This window comes from Mustela lutreola, chromosome 13 (genome assembly GCF_030435805.1).
Source record: "Mustela lutreola isolate mMusLut2 chromosome 13, mMusLut2.pri, whole genome shotgun sequence".
NCBI classification, from domain to species: domain Eukaryota; kingdom Metazoa; phylum Chordata; class Mammalia; order Carnivora; family Mustelidae; genus Mustela; species Mustela lutreola.
The window spans coordinates 86,196,866-86,214,746 of NC_081302.1; the positions used below are offsets into that span (position 1 = coordinate 86,196,866).

The 17,881-nt window shown below is 33.7% G+C and overlaps 1 protein-coding gene across 2 annotated transcripts in view; it reads left to right on the forward strand.

The window, feature by feature from the left end:
* Positions 1-17,881, forward strand: part of PSPC1 (paraspeckle component 1) — a 104,949-nt gene that overhangs the window by 75,428 nt on the left and 11,640 nt on the right. The window contains exons 9-10 of one of the 2 annotated variants that reach the window (XM_059144158.1): positions 1,089-9,689; positions 15,757-15,812. In XM_059144158.1, coding sequence (XP_059000141.1) covers positions 1,089-1,274 — 186 coding nt within the window. In that variant the 3' untranslated portion in view covers positions 1,275-9,689; positions 15,757-15,812. The remainder of the gene's footprint in view (positions 1-1,088; positions 9,690-15,756; positions 15,813-17,881) is intronic. The other variant, XM_059144159.1, reaches the window with a different exon arrangement.

Here is a 17,881-nt window from a genome sequence, read left to right on the forward strand (position 1 = left end):
AATGTGCATCTTAGAATGGATGGATACAGTGTTTCATCATTTTTAAAACTTAATTACTTTAATGCAGTCTTTTAAAAATTTGGAAAAATTAGACATGCCAGCAGTTTTTTTTTTTAATGAGTGTTTATGTACAGAGATAAAAAGGCAGTGCCATAGTATCTATGATTAGATGGCACATGATATAATTAGTGTACTTGTTTCCTTCTTTGGAGGCTTTATATTATAGTAAAATGTTGAAAAGCTAAGTAAAAACTTTTACTACTTTGGTTAAGTTTTTCTGTAGCATATAATCAATCATCTGTAGTAACTTAAGAGTAATATTAACTGGCCCATTTTCCCACCCCTCTCCCTGAAATTGTGACCTTTATTTGAATATCACCCTTGGGCTTTTTCACAGTGACATTTTACTACTGCATGTAGGGATTTCTGGTCATCCTTTGAGATTAACGTATATTGTTATTGTAAAGTTTTCCAAAGCATAAGTTTCAGATATTTATTTAATTGTGCTATTAGTAGTACATATTAGTAAACTGTCAGGTTTTAAAAACTGTATCTGTTTTCCCATTAATAGTCTTTCTGGAAAAACACCTCAAAGGTTTTAATGCTGAAATTTAACTCTTTGTTTTTGTACTAGTACTTTTTTTGTTAAAAGCATTACTGTTGAAATTTTTAAAATGTTTATTTTTTCAATGTGATGCTGCTCCCCAGTTTTACCTCTTTGATTTTCAAAAAAAAATATTTTTTATTACACAGCACAGTATAAGCTTTTAAGAAAAAGAGAGATCAGAACAGTTGTTGTAATACTGATTAGGTTTAAATGGCACTCACTTACTTCTTAAAATCAGTTCTTTTTTTCATGAAATTGGGGCATAGCATTAGCAATTGTAACTCTTCAGATGCTTTTTTTTTTTTTTTTTAACGTAGTAACTAATTAAATTGCTCCTTTCTTCCTTCTATGTGTGATCCTGATTCTGCTGGACTTTCTGCTGAACTTCATGACACCACCACTTGGGATTTTGCCAATTTTTCTTGTCACTTACATTTGGCGTGTTCCAAATGGACTTCATATTTATTATGTGGTATTATAGCACAATGATAGATTTCCTCAAGGACCATCATCTCAGATGGGATCACCTATGGGGAGTAGAACAGGTTCTGAAACCCCTCAAGCACCAATGAGTGGTGTAGGTCCTGTTAGTGGTGGTCCTGGTGGTTTTGGTAGAGGAAGCCAAGGGGGCAACTTTGAAGGCCCTAATAAGCGTCGTAGATATTAAACATTATTTCATTCCTGGCTACTAAGAGAAAAAAACCTCAGTGGTATGCCTTTACACTTTTACTTGTTACCTGGAAGAAATGGTTTTATTGTTAATGTATGTAGACTTTAAAGTTTTTTTTTTGTAAAACTTGAGGTTTTTGTATTTTTCTTTATTCATACATAACCTTTGTAGATTAGAATGGTAATGATGATGCTCATCATTGTGAATGTTAAAATGTGTTTGTGACTTTAGCTAAATATACATATGCCATAGAACTGTGAAGTCTGTGTAGTTACTTAATCTTAATAAAGAAATCATTTTGGATAATTTACAAATGTTATTAGTAGTATTCTCTCATAGTTTTACTAAACTTTGCTGTAACAGTAATACTTTGGTTGCTTTAATTAATCCCAATGATTTAAAAATGAAAATGATTTTCTCTTTTTTAGTTTTTGCAAGTAGCACTGAAGATAGAAGCTTAGTGAACAAGCTAATGTCAGTAAGGGGTGGATAAAAATAGTACGTTGGGGAGGGATGTGGGAATGGGTTTACATTTGTATAAAACCATGATGTTCTTTCTGTGAAATCAGAGTTGCTGTCTACATTTCATATAGATTCTGAATATTCAAATATTCTGAGAAGGAATATTAAGGATATCTTTGTCCTGTGCTGATTTTTTCAAATAAACCTTTTGAATCTTGGAAAAAAAAACTGTTTGGAGGCAAATCTCTTTTGCTTTTAAAATTATGCCTATTTGTAATCTTATCTGCCATTATTTGGTGTCCGTATCTAGATCTTACCCTTTTAATTTTCTTTTAAAATAAAAAAATACTGTTAGGTTGGATTTTAAAAGAGGATTTGGTGTGGTTTAGAATTGGGTATTTCTTGAGAATGTTTACAGAAGTATTAAAGATGGATTAACTTTGTGGTGTTGTAAATATCATCCTATAGTTAAGTCCAGTAAACTTGTCTGACAGGCCAGTTGTGTTTGTTTCCAAGGAATACAGTTCAAGTGGTGATTTAAAAAAGAAAAAATTAATTTGAGAATGGCTGAGATCATTGGATCAGATTAGTTCCCTCTACTGTCAAATAGGTATTTTGAAGTTTGATTTTCAGTACTAGGAATAAACTGATTTTTAATCCCATTATAATTGTTATTCTAAAACAAAGTCCTTGTTATATTTAAACTTTTGTATGTTAGCCATGTTTAATTTAAAATTATGTTTAAGGAATTATATATTTACATTAAGCCACAAATCTGATGCATCAGCTATTGATTATAACAGTTATTTCTCACATTTTAGTGTGTTACTGTATCATGCTTTTAGCATTTTTATGAAAACTATTCTGTTTTGAAATGAACAGTATGTAAAAATTAACTTGTTTTTGCATGGTATTTGTTTATGCTGGAAGGCATACTTTGTAAAAAAATAAATTCAGTTAATTTAAAATCTTGCATAAAAGCAGTTGTGAAGCAAAATTGAGATGCATTCTTTTGTAACATTTTTCTTTTGTACTGTTTCACATATTTTTAAAACACAGCTGTATGGATAGAATTATTTTCTAAAATTTGCAGTATTCATAGGCTTTTGTTTTTTGGCAAATACTTGAAAACACGATTTGGAAGTTGTAAGTAATAGTCAAAAAAGATTGTTCTCATCACATTTTCCACGTGTATGATGAGTTGACAGGGAGTGGAATTTAATTAGTTGCAGTGTAGGGAGTTTTAACATTAACTATAATTTTTAAATGATACCTATTGCACCTAAATATACCTTTCCCATCATCTTTATTTTTATTCATATAATCCCAGGTTTGCTAGCTTTGTATTTTGCTTCAAAACTGAATTAAGAGTGGGAAAGACTTGATCCTTTGATGTTAATACCAAGCTGTCTTTGGCCAAGGCTGTGAAATTCTGTAACATTGATTCAAGAACATTTGAAAGCCAGTACACAAAGAGATGTCCTTATCTCCTGAACGTTCTAGTGTCCGGCTCAACTCTGGCTCCAAGAATAAAGTTCTACACAGCTTTTTCCCTGCATCAAGAAAACCTTTGTTCCAGTATTTACCAAGTTTACCCTGGGAACAGTCAGCTTCTGAGTGACAGTCAAGTGGAACATCTGTGAATCCCCAGTTACTCAGTTTTTAGTGTTTTTGTATGAACAACTTTGTGGCTGGTTCAGTCAGTACTTTTTCTTGTGAATTAGTATACAGACTGAGGAAGATATTTGAATATCATTTGCTTAAAAGCAGTAGATATAAAAATAAATAATATTAGCTTTTCTAAATAAGTGTGAACTTGTCATATGCTACCATAATTTTCCATAAAAAGCTAATATGAAACAATCTTAGAATTTCACAGTATCATGTTTCTTTCTGTGTCATAATTTACTGAATTAAAAGTCTGTAGGATTTAGATTTCATATGCTATTATTATGTAAGTAATGTATATAAAATAAACACCCATTTTTCTAATTATTTTGTCAAAATTTACCCATTTTTTGTTTGCTTTGAAGATAAATAAATTGTTTTTCTTCTTGCCAGATCTAGTTTTTTTGTTTTGTTTTGTTTCTTTGTTTTTTGACAGACCTAGTTTTTAAAGAACTTTTGGTTCGTCCAGATTTCAGAAAACCCAATTTGTTATTCCTTGAAATTTTGGATTTTTCTTTTTAAAATGAGTACTGAGCACTCAGTGAAAGAAATTATTTAACCCAACGGTATCCATAATATTAGAGGAAAAAATAACCTGTTTTCTCCAGAATTGCTATTTAATATAAGAAATAGAAATCATCAACAAGGACATTAATGGAATGTTAGATCTTGTCTCTCAAGTACTAATTGAAGTTACATCTTCACATTTTATTCAAAACATACTTGTTGAACATTTCAGTAACTTGGTATTTAAAAGTAAAGTCTATAATAATTACTAAGTAATTAGTGTGAATGATTAATGGTCACTAATTAATATTTGGGGGTTTGGTTGCTAATTACAGCCAAGATTCTGAATTAGAAAAAGATACGTGTGTGATTGAAATAAGTGTGTGATTGAAAAAAAAAAAAGTCTTGTGAATGTGATGTTTATGTTTAAACCTTTTTTAAAAGTTTTGAAATTTAGTGTCAAATGGGACTATAAGAAATAAAAGGGATATTTTTTTTTGCAAAAACAGGAAATTTTCTGGGGAATATTGTGGTATTTAAATGTTTTGTGTGTGGTGTTGTGTTATAATATCTCATAATATGTTAAAATATGTTCCTGAAATATAAGAAAGTGCTAATGATTTGAAAGACTATTTTCAAAAGTAAGTTCTTGAACACCCACATATCTGACTCCTAAATTAAGCAATTGTAAGTATGTTCCTGTGATTACTTCATTGATAGATGCTTGTTGACATGGACTTATTTGGGACAGGGTGGAGGGAAGAGGTGGAAACTACTTCAAAGTAAGTAGCAAGTCCATCACTTAAGTTAAATAGACCCGTTTGGGTTTATTTCATCCTAAATAAATGATGATTAAATACATCGAGAGTAGTGGCATACTTTCAAGAGCATTATTACCTTTCCTGCACCCTTCAGAACCAAATTTCTAAAAACAGGAAACAATTTTTGTGTGCTCACTTTACATAATTGTTCACAGTTGTGTAAAATGAAACACACAAAGCTTCCCAGTTGAGTGTGGACTAGTAATTTTTAGAACATCACTCTGGGGATATTATATATATATTTTTTAGTATCTGATCTTAAATTTTTTTAATAGTGTCTGATTGAACTCTGTTTATGTATTATATATTGTATTTTTTTTATTTGTCAAAAGCACTGTCTTCTACATGTAGAAAAGCCATCTTGAAATTTTGTTTTCTTGATTACTGAAAAACTATTAATAGTTGAAGTTTGAATCTTAAAAGACTGAATATTTAAAGGCAGAACCAGAATGTCGTTACCTTGGGAATATTACTTCTTGTCTTTTTCTATAAAACCATGTTTAGATTATAATTATCTTTAGGGATTCCTTTTGGTTGAAACTTATTATTTGATTTTTTTTTTTTTTTTATTTACCTGGTGGGATCAGTGGAAGATACTGATCTTCCAAAATACTGATTTGTTTTATGATGTACATTTTCCCTTTTCAATAAGAGAAGCCTGTATTTTCTAGATGCAGTATAGTGCATTTCTTAAAGTAATCATGCCAGTTTGTAGTACACATTTTTTAAAAATTGTTTTTCAGATATAATAGTTTTATGGTTTGAATCACTGTTACTCTTACCAGTTCTCACCTCTGCAGTAGATACTAGATTTGTTGACTGTGTTGATATAAAAATCTTAAGTTAGAATTACTGTTTGTCTTCTGAGTTAAAGAAGTGGATTTTAAAAGGTGGTATTCTGCATATATGTGTATGTAAAATTTCAGTTGTGTTTTCTACAATATAATTACCCAAATTTCATGTAATACATTTCCATCTCATAAAGACTAATTATAATTAGTGCGATTAGGTAGAATTAAGAAGTGTACTTAGTAGGAATGCATACTTCTTAAATTTTCAACTTACTATTATTTTTTTAAGTATCAGTTGGGACACCTAGGTGGCCCAGTCGGTTAAGCATCTGCCTTCTGCTCATGTCATGATCCCGGGTTCCTGGGATTGAGCCCCACATTGGGCTCTCCGCTCAGCGGGGAGTCTGCTTCTTTCTCTCCCCCTCTGTCCCCCTCCCCCAGCTCGTGCTCCCTCTCTCTCACTCTATCTCAAATAAATAAATAAAATCTTAAAAAATAAGAGTATTGTCCATTAATAAGAAATGGTTTTTATTAATTAAAAACAAGGGTTCTGCATTGCATCAATAGTAATGTGTGGACGTTACTTGAGTAGTGATGTAATTGGACCTGGAGTTTCTTAAATTCTCTGTGTGTTTGCAGATTGAAGACTTTGGAATTGATACTTACATCTAACATTTGTTTCTAGCTCTGAAATTATTTCAGATAATTATTATCTTTAAGGTAGGAAATACAAGGATATAAGTATCAAAACTTAAAGGAGTAGCCACAGTAATTCATTATGTTTCATGTTATATCTGTGACTGGATCTCTTAAGACATAGTCATCCTTGTTTCATCTTCTTTATGCAAAATGTCATCCTACCAGACATTTGTGAATGTGAAAGAAGGTTTACGTATGTTTTGGGGGTTTAGAAGAACCATGTAAATACAATCCTTTCACTATTAACTTTGCCAAGTTTGGCCTAGGAGTTACTCTCATTTTTATATGCTTATTTAATTTCTGCAAATTATATTATCGTACATTGTGCCAAAATAATGGTAGTTAATTTTTTGTCAGGGTATTTTCAGATTATTAGGTAACATTAAATCAGCATCAAATGTGACACATTGCTTAGATTTACAAATGTTGCTTGGTGTTTTATATGTAATGAGAAAAAGTAAACAATCTCACACAGTGACTGTCTTTTAATTTCTGACCTTCTTAAAAGTGTTGGAGGCAGTAGTAACTTGCTCAGTGGTTACTTAGTCTATAATGCTAATTCTTAGAATTGCTTACAATATATATATGTTCATGGACTGGTTAGAATATTTAAACATTAGGAATCAGCAGTTCAACAAAGTTGAACATGAAAATCAGAGTAATTGTCCACAAAATTATATTTTTGCAGTCATACAGAGTTTATGAGGGAGCCATGTCATTCAGAATTGCACTATATCCATGTATTTATTGTACCAATATGTATTGAGGGGTCCTTTTGTTTGCTGTACCCTTTCCTAAGGCGGAGATACAGGAGTGGAAAAAACAAAATGCCTACTCTTAATTAAAAACCAGCATCCATGTGAATATCCTTTCAGATTGGTAGTTCTCACACTTCAGTGTGCATTGCAGTCACCTGGAGGGCTCATTAAAACAGATTTCTGGGCTCTACCTCACAGTTTCTGATTCAGCAGGTCTCAGGTAGGGCTAACGAGTTTCTAACAAGTTCCCTGATGAAGATAATGTTGGGTTTGGGGACTCTTTGAGAATCTCTGTTCTGAAGTGTTACTCAAAAGAATCACGGTAACTTTTTGGTTAGTTGGTTTTTGTTGCTGGTAGCATAGGTGATTGTCCTGGTACGTTATATGTTATTTAGGATCTCTGGCCAGTCATTGAGACCATTCAAAACTCCCAAACGTTTCCAGATACTCCCAACTGACAAGTACAGCAAAAAAGTCCATTAATTATAAGTGGGCTATTGAGTGCTAAATCTTACACATAAGATTTTTGAACTAGGATTTTTTGTGTCTCAAGCCTAGTGAATTCAAGTGAAAATAGAATACAGAAAAGTACAATTTGAAAGTTTTGTAAAGGTTTCTCACTTAACCGATTTTCAACTACCTATACAGTATGAGAAATGGAACACTGTAACAATGTTTTTATATAAGTATATTTGAAGATGCCTGGGGTGTCTGGCCAGCTGTAGGACTCCTGCTTGACCTTGCTGGGGTCATGAGTTTGAGCCCCATTTTGGGTGTCATGGTTATTTAAAAAAAAAAAAAAGAAAAATGTTGAAGTGCTTATACCTGACAGATGAAGGTTTTAGAAAACACTCTTGGTCTTTGCTTACCATCTTGGTAAATAATGAATATAGTGACACTCTTTTGATGAGTTAAAATGATAACTCAACCTTTCTCTTTTGTGAACTGATCTTTTAGTTGACTAGATTGAAGGTATACATTTGATAAATGCATTTTCCAAGACAGTGAGTATATTTATTAAAATAATTTTCTATTGGTTTGTAGCTTTAATTTTCATTACTCGTTTTAGAAAGTAATGCCACCAAGGAGTTCAGTAAATGGAAATTGTTAAGCAATTTTATGGTAAAGTTATAGCCTAGCTCATGAGACCTTACAAAGATTTACGCTGCATGTATGTATTATTCAAACTCTATTCAATACATTAAATGTAGTACATTAAAACAATTAAATTGATCCATAATGAGAGCATATAGTTGTGATACTGATTATAGTTCCTTTAAAAAATTTTGACTATTATTAGTGCAAAGAAACAATCACCTGGTTTATAGCCTTTTAAATATTTCAGCAGGTAGTTTCTAGAACCTTGTGTATGTCTGCTAAAATCTGTGTATAGGAAACAGAGAGAGACTTGTTTGTTATTTCGATGTCACCTGGGTGCCCCTCTTGCTCTTGCTTCCCAAAGATTGCCATACTATAATGTCCTCTCAGTTTTACCAGGAAATCCACATTGACCAAGCATTTTGTGGTTTTGTGAACTAGAAATGGGATTGAATCTGAGTGGTTACATATCTGTCCTCAAGGAAATCAACTCATCTACCTTTTATCTTTCAACTTTGCATCAACCTACCCCCCCTCCTTTTTTTTTTTTTTTTTTAAATTAAGGAGTCAGATTCCTTGCTCCACAGGAACCCAGGATTCAAAGAGACTACTAGGTTTCTTCCCCAACATGGCTTATTACCCTATTTTCCAACTGTGAAATTCTCATGTAGTCTATTGAGAGTAAAAGTTTCTTGAATCTGTTTTTTAAAAATTACATGGATAGATTTCTTACACATTTATTTTTCCTCTTCAATTATTTATTACTAGTTTCCTTCAATCAAGAAATGATTAACTCCTGTGGCAGTACTTGGACACTACAGTAAATTATATTTCTACAAGTCAGTGCTTTATTTTTAGGAACACAAATGCAGAAAAAAGGTAAAATTTGAAAAAGCAAGCTGTTAATCTACACTGAAGTTTTCTTTTTTTTTTAAGATTTTGTTTATTTATTTAACAGCACAAGTAGGCAGAGTGTCAGTCGGAGAGGGAGAAGCAGGGAGCCCCATGTGGGGCTCGATTCCACGATCTGAGCCCAAGGTAGCTGCTTAACCTACTGAGCCACCCAGGCGCCCCTATACTGAAGGTTTCTGATTCATGTTGTGGTTTCCCTATATAGCAATGTCCCCTTATCTGAGGAAGAAACATTCTAAGACCCCCAGTGGAAAAGCACAGACAGTACCAAACCCTGTATGTACTTTCCCTAATTAACAGGCATTTCTGCAGTAAAGTTTAATTTATAAATTAGACACAATAGTAGGAGATTAACAATAATGAGATACATATACAATTTATCAAAGATACAATTATACTATAAATAAAAGTTATGTGAATGTGGCCTCTGTCTCAGAATATTGTACTGTATTCAATGCCTTTGATGATGTGATATAGCATTTGTGATGAGATAAAGTGAGGTGAATGTCTTAGGCATTGTGATGTAGCATTAAGCTATTAGTGACCTTCTGACCATATGTCTGAAGAGTATTGTCTACTTCCAGACTCTGGGTAACTGAAACGGTGGAAAGCAAAACCACAGATAAAGAAGACTTCTGTATTCCCTGCACATCTGATCTCATATTTAACAGCCCCAATTATTATCCCACTAGACAGGTATAAAAACTTTAGATTTATACTGGTTCTGTTGCTACTATTAGAATAACACATGATGATTAATTAGGAAAATTCAGAAATCCTTATTTTTTTTGTTTTCTTTATATTATGGTATATTGACTTTGACCTGGAGCCATTAAATCTTTTAAAATATTAGAGGAAATCAGAAGGTTTTAGAAAACGACATGCTCCAAATTTGGGGGGATAGGAAGTATAATATAGAAAACAAGTATTCAGATTATTAATTTCTCCCTTGCTATATAACATGGTTATATTTTTAGGAGGAACTAGTTTATGTCCCAGTATTTGTGCTACAGTGTCAGAGCTGAGGTAAACTAAGATATAGTTAGGTTCATATTATGATCTTTTAGACCTCTGAATGGACAAGATACTCCCTAGGTTGATTGAAATTATAGATCTTAAAATTTGAATTATTTTGCAGCTACTTGAACCATATGGAAGACGACCTGTCAAAAGCAGTTTCTAGTCATTCATTTTTTGGATATTACATAAGTATGATGTACATGTTAAATAATTTAGCATTTAAAACATTCAGTAGTGGTTTTCTGCTGTTGCCGTATTGACGGTTTCTTGCAGTTTGGGCACTGCAGATAATAGCTGTATGCAGAGTAGAACAACCCTCAGCTCCCATGGCACTAGTGTTCTAGACCTAGAGGAACAAATAGAGGTGAAATAATTTATGAGGTCTTAAAGGTAGAGAAAGTGACAGCTGTTTCAGATAAGAGGACTAGAAAATGTCTGTCTCAGGAAAAAAGGACAACATTGTTTTATTTGGTCTGTGCTGATAAAAGACACAAAATGTGGGTGAAGTGGATGCCGTAAATCTGTTGGAGCTGTGCTGTTCAATGTGGCCATAAGTGGGCTATTGAATCTTTGGAATGGGACTAGTGAAACTGTAAGATTTTTAATTTTATTGTAATTACATTCAATTTTTCAGTAGTGTTTAGCATATTTGGAAGAACTTGGGTATTCAAATCTTTTGCATTTTAAGTAATGAAATATACATACACATAAATATTGGAGAGAATTTGCCAGTTGAATTAGATGTGTAAAGTACAGAATTGGAAAGATTTGATAAGAAGAAAAAGAATGTAAGTTTTTAATATGGTCATATGTTGAAGTGATAAAGTCTGTATATATCGGGTTAAATAAAATGTACTATTTAGCTAATTTCATCTGTTGCTTTTTTTCTCTTTAATGTACTTAGAAATTTAGAATTTCTTACATTGCATTATTTTTCTTCTGGTTAGTGCTGGTCCAGAACAGTAACTTTCCTTACATGGATATAATCCCAGAATCTCATTACATGGTGTAATTATGCTGTTATTTTTTTCTTTTTTAACAAATGAACAATTTGAGTTTGAACTTTAGAGTTTATATATTCACCATTAGGTGTTAGATTGATTTCCTGGTAGTATAATTGTTTGGTGTTTGTGCAGGAGTGCAAGAAAGAAATTTGAATACCAGCTTTTAGGAAATAAATTATATACATTAAGTTTACAGTTACTTTTTTCACTTTTGTTATTTTTCTTTTGTGTTTATTATTTTACTTGATACTTGGTAAAATTTTAAGTCCCCAAATTTTATTGTCCTACAAGATTTTTCTTAAAATCTTTGTGTGATGATTTTGTGTTCATTTATTTGTTTATACTTGATTCTGTCCAGAGTGTCCGCTCTAGGAGAGTACGGATCTTATCATTTAGTGATTTGTCTTCATTTTATATTACATCCTCATTAAATGTTTGTTTAGTGAATGAATGACACCAGTTGAGGGCAACACATGGTTGTTGACATGAGAATATACAACAAATAAAATATGGTCCTTGCCCTCTTGGGATTTAGAGTCTGGTGGTTTTGCAGAAGCAACGTATAAGACCAGTTGGTAGTAAGGAAGGGTATAGGAAATGTTCTGAAAACCTAGAAGCAAGTATTCACTTACACTGGGAAGACTGGGAAGAATTCGCTAAGATGATAACTTTTGAGCAGGTCACAAAGGTGAGTAAATACTTGCTAGCTGTAGGGTTTTTTGGATGTAGAGGATAGGGAGGGAGGGTTGTGGGAAGATGGAATGGTGTCAGAAGGGCTAATAAGTGAACAGAGATCCTGAGCAGTTAGGAGTTGTTTAGGGGAGGAGGTTAGAGTAGAGAAGGTAAGAAGTTATGTTTAGATAAAACAGATTTAAGTAGAGGAGTTTTGATCTTTGCCTTTTAGGTGACTGGGTGTTAGGAAAGAAGTGAATGGATCAGAAAACAGACCACATAGATCGTTGGTTCACTCTCATATTCTCCTCCCCCCACATGATATTTGAAAGGATCTTTAGTGTCCATGATGATTGTTCCGATTCCAGATGGTAATTCAGAAGTAGAGTGAATTTAACAGACTAGTGTGTTGGTGGGAGAGGAGGAGATGAAAAGTGATCTAGGAGTTTTCTAGTTTGAATGATGGGGTGATGATGGTGATAACCATTAACTGAAACACAGAAGGTAAGTGTGTTCAGGATCAGGGGTGGGGTAGCTGTTTGAGGGAGAGTAAGGTATTGGATTTTTTTAGTATTTCAGTTTTGATTATCTATGGTGGATTGTTGGGATTTTAAAACTCTGCTGGTAAATATGTTCTCAGGGCACTGTCATTTGTTAACTTGTCATGCTTTTCTTTTGTTCTTGTAATTCAGTTTCCACATCGTATCTAGTGCATCCTTTAAAAATGTGAATTAGATCATTGTAGGTCTCCTTTTTCAGATGCAATAGCTTTTCATTTTAATTGAAACCCAACTATAAGGGTACCTGGGTGGCTCAGTTGGTTGTACCTCAGACTCTTGGTTTCGGCTTAGGTTGTGATTTTAGGCTTGTGGGGATAGAGCCTGGCTCGTGCACTCTCTCTTTCTCTGTCTCTCAAAAATAAAAACAATCAAACAAAAACAAAAAACCAACTATATTGTTGGCCACAGGGATTTTTTTTTTTTTTTTTAAGTAATCCTACACCCAACATGGGGTTCAAACCCACAACCTCAAGATCAAGAGTTCACACTCTACCAACTAAGCCAGCCAGGTGCCTCTAGGTCACAGGGCTTTTTATGATCTGTTCTCAGTCTACCTTTCTAACCTCATCTACTTTCCACCCCTTGTGTACTAAACACTAAAATTGTTCCCCTGTCTCCACAGATATTTTTGTAGGTTTCTTAAGAGTCTTACAGAATTTTCAGTCCTGTCACTTTCTCAGTATATCATGTTTACTTACTTGCTTGTTATGCTTGCATTTTATTCATCTCTTATTAATGTTCCCCATATCATAGCACATTTGACACTCAGTATTTTTTGAACCAGACTCCGGGAATATCATGGAGTAATGGCATAAATTTAAGTGTAGTTTTCAGAACCAATTAAAGTATATGGATGAAAATCCCAGATTGCTTATTCATTTCCCAAACAGTTATTGAACATTTTTGTCTCAGCTCATTTGTATAAGAGTGAAGAAAATAAAATTGGTCCTCACCCTCTTTAAGCTTGAAGTTCAGTGGGTGGCAAGAGAAATCATGGGAAGAAATGATAAATTCTTAGACGATTTCATCATTGTACTGAGCGTCAGAGAAAGAGCCATTAGAGAGTATAAGCAAATAGTCCAGTTTTTAATAGAATTGAGGAGAATATGTACCCTTACATATGTCCATATAGAAATCTATCTAAAAAGAAAGTACTAAGAGCAAGTGATAGAAGGACATGTGAAGGGAGTAATTTGAAATGGATGGATGGAAGTCACACCTTAAACTGAGGCTAGAGAGTTGTTGAGGTTGATGGCATGGAAGAAAGCAAATTTTTAACTCCTGGAACAATCAGGGCTCTTAAAATTTTTCAATTAAAAAAGTTCCCAAGTGTATGTTTTGTGTATTGGGTGTCTCAAGTACAGTGGTGTTTTGGTGTTGGTGGAATCCTAAGCATTAAGGAAACCACAGGTATTGTAAGGAAATAGAAAAGCCTTCCTGAAGTGTCAGGGTCACTTGGGTGGCTCAGTTATGTGTGCAGCTCTTGATCAATTCTTGATTTTGGCTCAGGTCATAATCTCAGGGTTGTAAGACCAAACCTGTGTCAGGCTCTGTGCTGTGCATGGAAGCTGCTTAAGATTTTCTCCCTCCCCCTCTTAAAATAAAACGCCTCTTAAAGTGTCCAAATCCAATTTCTATTTCCAGAAAAAGAATACCTGTTTTTCTGATTGAGTATAAAATGAAGGCTGTTGATTGTAAGTTTACATATTAGTTTCTCTGTTGCACCTTTTCTAATCATTGGTATATGTTGAAGAGAAGATTTGAAGCAGGAAAAGTAGGACAGGTTGGCTGCAAAGAGCAATTCCTTGGGAAATACTCAGAAGGGTCTCCTATTAAGGTGTAGCAACTTCAGCTTATAGTTTCTGTGATTATCCATATACATTTTTTAAAAATGTGATCATCAGATACACGTCTATAGACACTGAAGGTCTGATTATGGCAGTTCTCTAGTAATTGAACTTTAAAATGACAGAGTGGTTAAGATTTATTTCCAGAGAAGTCATTCAATAAAACTTGGATGTTATGAAGGGAACGCCTAGTCCTCCTAGAAGATTTGAAAAATAACTTGGGTATTATATGAAAAAGAGTTTGAAAAACTATTCTGTACAAATATTGGGAGAGAAAAGCATATAATACAAAGTTTGAAGAAACTTTATCTCACTTGGTCTTTTATTAACAGTTCCTATTTAAGAGTGGGTAATTATTCCAATACTCTAAAGGGTTTCTTCAGGGCTACCGATTCCCTTCCATTCCTTTATCATTGTCTTTGAGTTAACATTCATTACTGTTCATTTTGATGGATTATAGGGGTTTTTAAAATTACCTATAAAGGAGGCATTATTTGCTTTTCTGAATTGCCTTTACAATATGATTTGAAATATTTCTAAGAAGATTAACATTTTTCTCAAATAGTAGACATTACTAAGTTCCTGGATTTAGGTTTTTATCTTTCATTTATTTTATAGTGAATGCAAATTAGTATAAGTTAGGAAGAAAGAGAATGCCACTTAGTTGGGACCTAAACAAAACAATTTTCTGTTTTGCCATTTTTTTCCTCCTTGACTTCAGAGCTGTTGAAAAATTGGGAGATAAATATCCAAGTGCAGTATTTGTGAATGTTTTTAAAAATTTCCAGTTTACATTATGGTTAAACTTTAGTTAATAATCAACATGTTAACAGTGGTACATGTTGTCTAACATCTACATGGAGGACAAATAAATTGAGTCAACTCAGGTTAGCCAAAGTTCTAATGTAGTTTTTTCTTTATAGTTAATATGTACTGTATGAAATAGAAGAGTGTGTGTGTATGTTTTTTGGTTTGGGTTTTTTTTTTTTAAAGCCCCGAGATCAATTCCTGAGCTGAGATCTAGAGTCATATTTTAACTGACTGAGCCACCCAGGCACCCTTAAGTGTATTTTAGTATTTACTTGAACCATAGTTAAATTTTCTTTGTTTCAGTCGTGTGGAAAGAGAATTGGTTTAAGACCACTAATTGCTGTTTGAACTAATTTGTATAAGTTTTTCATAAAAATTTTCCCCCAGCATTCAGTATCTTTACCATTTCATTAATTTCCCATGCTCATGATCCTGCCTTTAGCTCCCTTCCTCATCCCAGGATTCTTCCTGGAGGATCACTTTTTTTCTGCTCCAATCTGAACTGTCGCTGTATGGAACAGATGCAGCAAAACGATACCCAGTAGAGTCTCAGTGCTTTTTGGGATTATATGTGCTTTTGGATGAATCATCATTAAATGAAAGCAACTATTCCTTTCTTGTTTGTTCTTTAATCGTTATTTTATTTGGAGTAGTGCTTGAAGATACGCATACACAATAGCATGGGTGCTAGTACTATGATGAGTTTTTTGTTTTCCAGAATTTTATCACATAGTTAAAAATAACTTAGGTATTAGAATGCTAATTTAATGTATGTGCACTGTTGCTGTCGTAATTGGATATATGCATGCATTTGGTCAATAAAAATCTTTTTTTTTTTTTAAATGGATAGGGCCTATGAATGAATTGTGAAGAATTTTATCATTGTTACGTTTGGAAAGAGCATAGGTGAGTATAAAATAGAAGTGGTCATAGATCATGAATCACTGATTCTATGGTAGGTACTGTTGAATGGAATATTAGTTCTGTTTAAGTATTTGCTACATTTAAGACTTAGGGCAGCCAGTATGGGGTAGTTACAAGGTGCTCCTGTTGTTGAGCAGTTCCAAACCCTGGTGACAGAGGTTGGAATGCAGTACAGTAGCTACTGTTCAGTGGTGAAGAAAAGGCCTAAGGGAAAACAAGAGGATGGTAGACATAGTAGGAGCAACACCTCTGAATTTGAGACTTGGATCACATTTACATGACTTGGGAGGCAGGGAGAAGAAAGGAAAATTTCCAGAAAGCACACGTGAATATAAAAGAAGTCTTGGAATCCTCAGTAGAAATCGTTTTGTTGTGTTTGACTTGGAGCATCATGTGCAGTAAGTTATCACGTATTCCATTACCCACTGGGGAAAAACATAGTATGCTGTGTATTCAGCTCAGTGGCAGTGCTCAGTATATTAGGGTGACTTCACTTACTAAATATGAGATCTGTTTGTCCAAAATTAAGTATTCTAGAGAGTTTGGAGAAGAGAAATGAGTAGAAGATAAACTAATTGGGAAGGATGAGGAGAGTGTTCTTGTTTAGGCAAGGGAGATTTAAGGACCATTCAGAATAAAAGGGAGAGAATTACTTAATGAGTATATCCAAGGAGTCGGGAAGGTAGAAGTGCCTGAGTATCATTTTCAAGATGCATTATAGCTTGTCTTTGAGAGCAGGTGTAATCAAAGAAGACCCATTATGAGCAAAGCCTGGGAACTGATAAATGTGCACGAAGCTGGTAGTAATCCAGAAAGAGAATAGAAAACTAATGAGATCTTACTCCATGGTAAGGTATATTGGAACTTTTTGGCCAGAGAATGGTGGTGGTCAGGTTTGTATTAGTAAAGTTAACTACATTTTGGAAAGGGTACATTTGTAGGAACTCAGACTGCAGGCAAGGAAACCAGTTTTTATATGTTACTTGGATTGGAAAGGAATAGTCAAGACCCTAATTAACTATGAAGTGGTCAAGGCTTAGTGGTTAATTGGATGTAGGGGGCGGCTGTTATGTGGGAAAACAAAGATGACTAGTTCTTAACCAGATGGTAGGTGACTTTGGTGCTACCAACTTCGAAGAATAGAATAGCAGTCCGGATGGAAGGCTTCAGGTTTTTGTGACATCTACTAAGTGTTTTCTGCATGAAAAATTGTGATGCTTAGGAAAAGATATTGGCTCAAGAATTTTGTTGTCAACAAAATCAGCAATAATTAATAAGTGAAAGTATGAGACAAATAGTTCACCAGTGCAAAACTTATATAGATTAGGGGCTATGATACCTTCTAACCATCTATGTAGATGGGGTTTAGGTAGGTTTTAAAGGGCTTGGTGAACTAGGTTGATTCTGAAGGGTTTGAGCTGAGTCTCATACTGGAGTACTGGTGTTTGATCCATTAATACTGCAGTTGTGTGCATTAGTTATAGAAACAAACTTGTTAAAGGAATGAACATTTACAAAAGATTCATTTCATTCATATTTGGTCAGTGGTCAGCACAAGGAAATATGGAAACCAGAGGTGGACTAACACCTATTGCCTTACTCTTCAAACTTAAGTTTGAATTACCTAAGTAAGCCCTATAGTACAGTCATCATTCAAGTACTTGTTTGAGATCTAGAAATAATCCTTAGCACACTGTTGTACTTTGGAAAGCATTAACACCTAATAAAAATCAACTAGCCTTCAAATACTATTGATACATAAACTACTCTATATTTTTAAATTATTTGAATAATAATACGCATCTGGTATGCAAACGTGAAAATACAGTACGCTATGTAGTGCAAGTAAATTTCTCCATGTTGTGTCTTCCAGTTGCCCAGCTTCTCTGTTGAGGTGTATTCATTGTTACTAATTTCTTGTGTATGCTTCCAGAAGTTTCTGTGTGCTCATAGAATATTTGTATTCTGTGTTTGTATACATTCTTAATACATATGCAAGGATACTGTACACACTTTTGCCATTTACTTATTTTCTCACAATATTCAGTTTT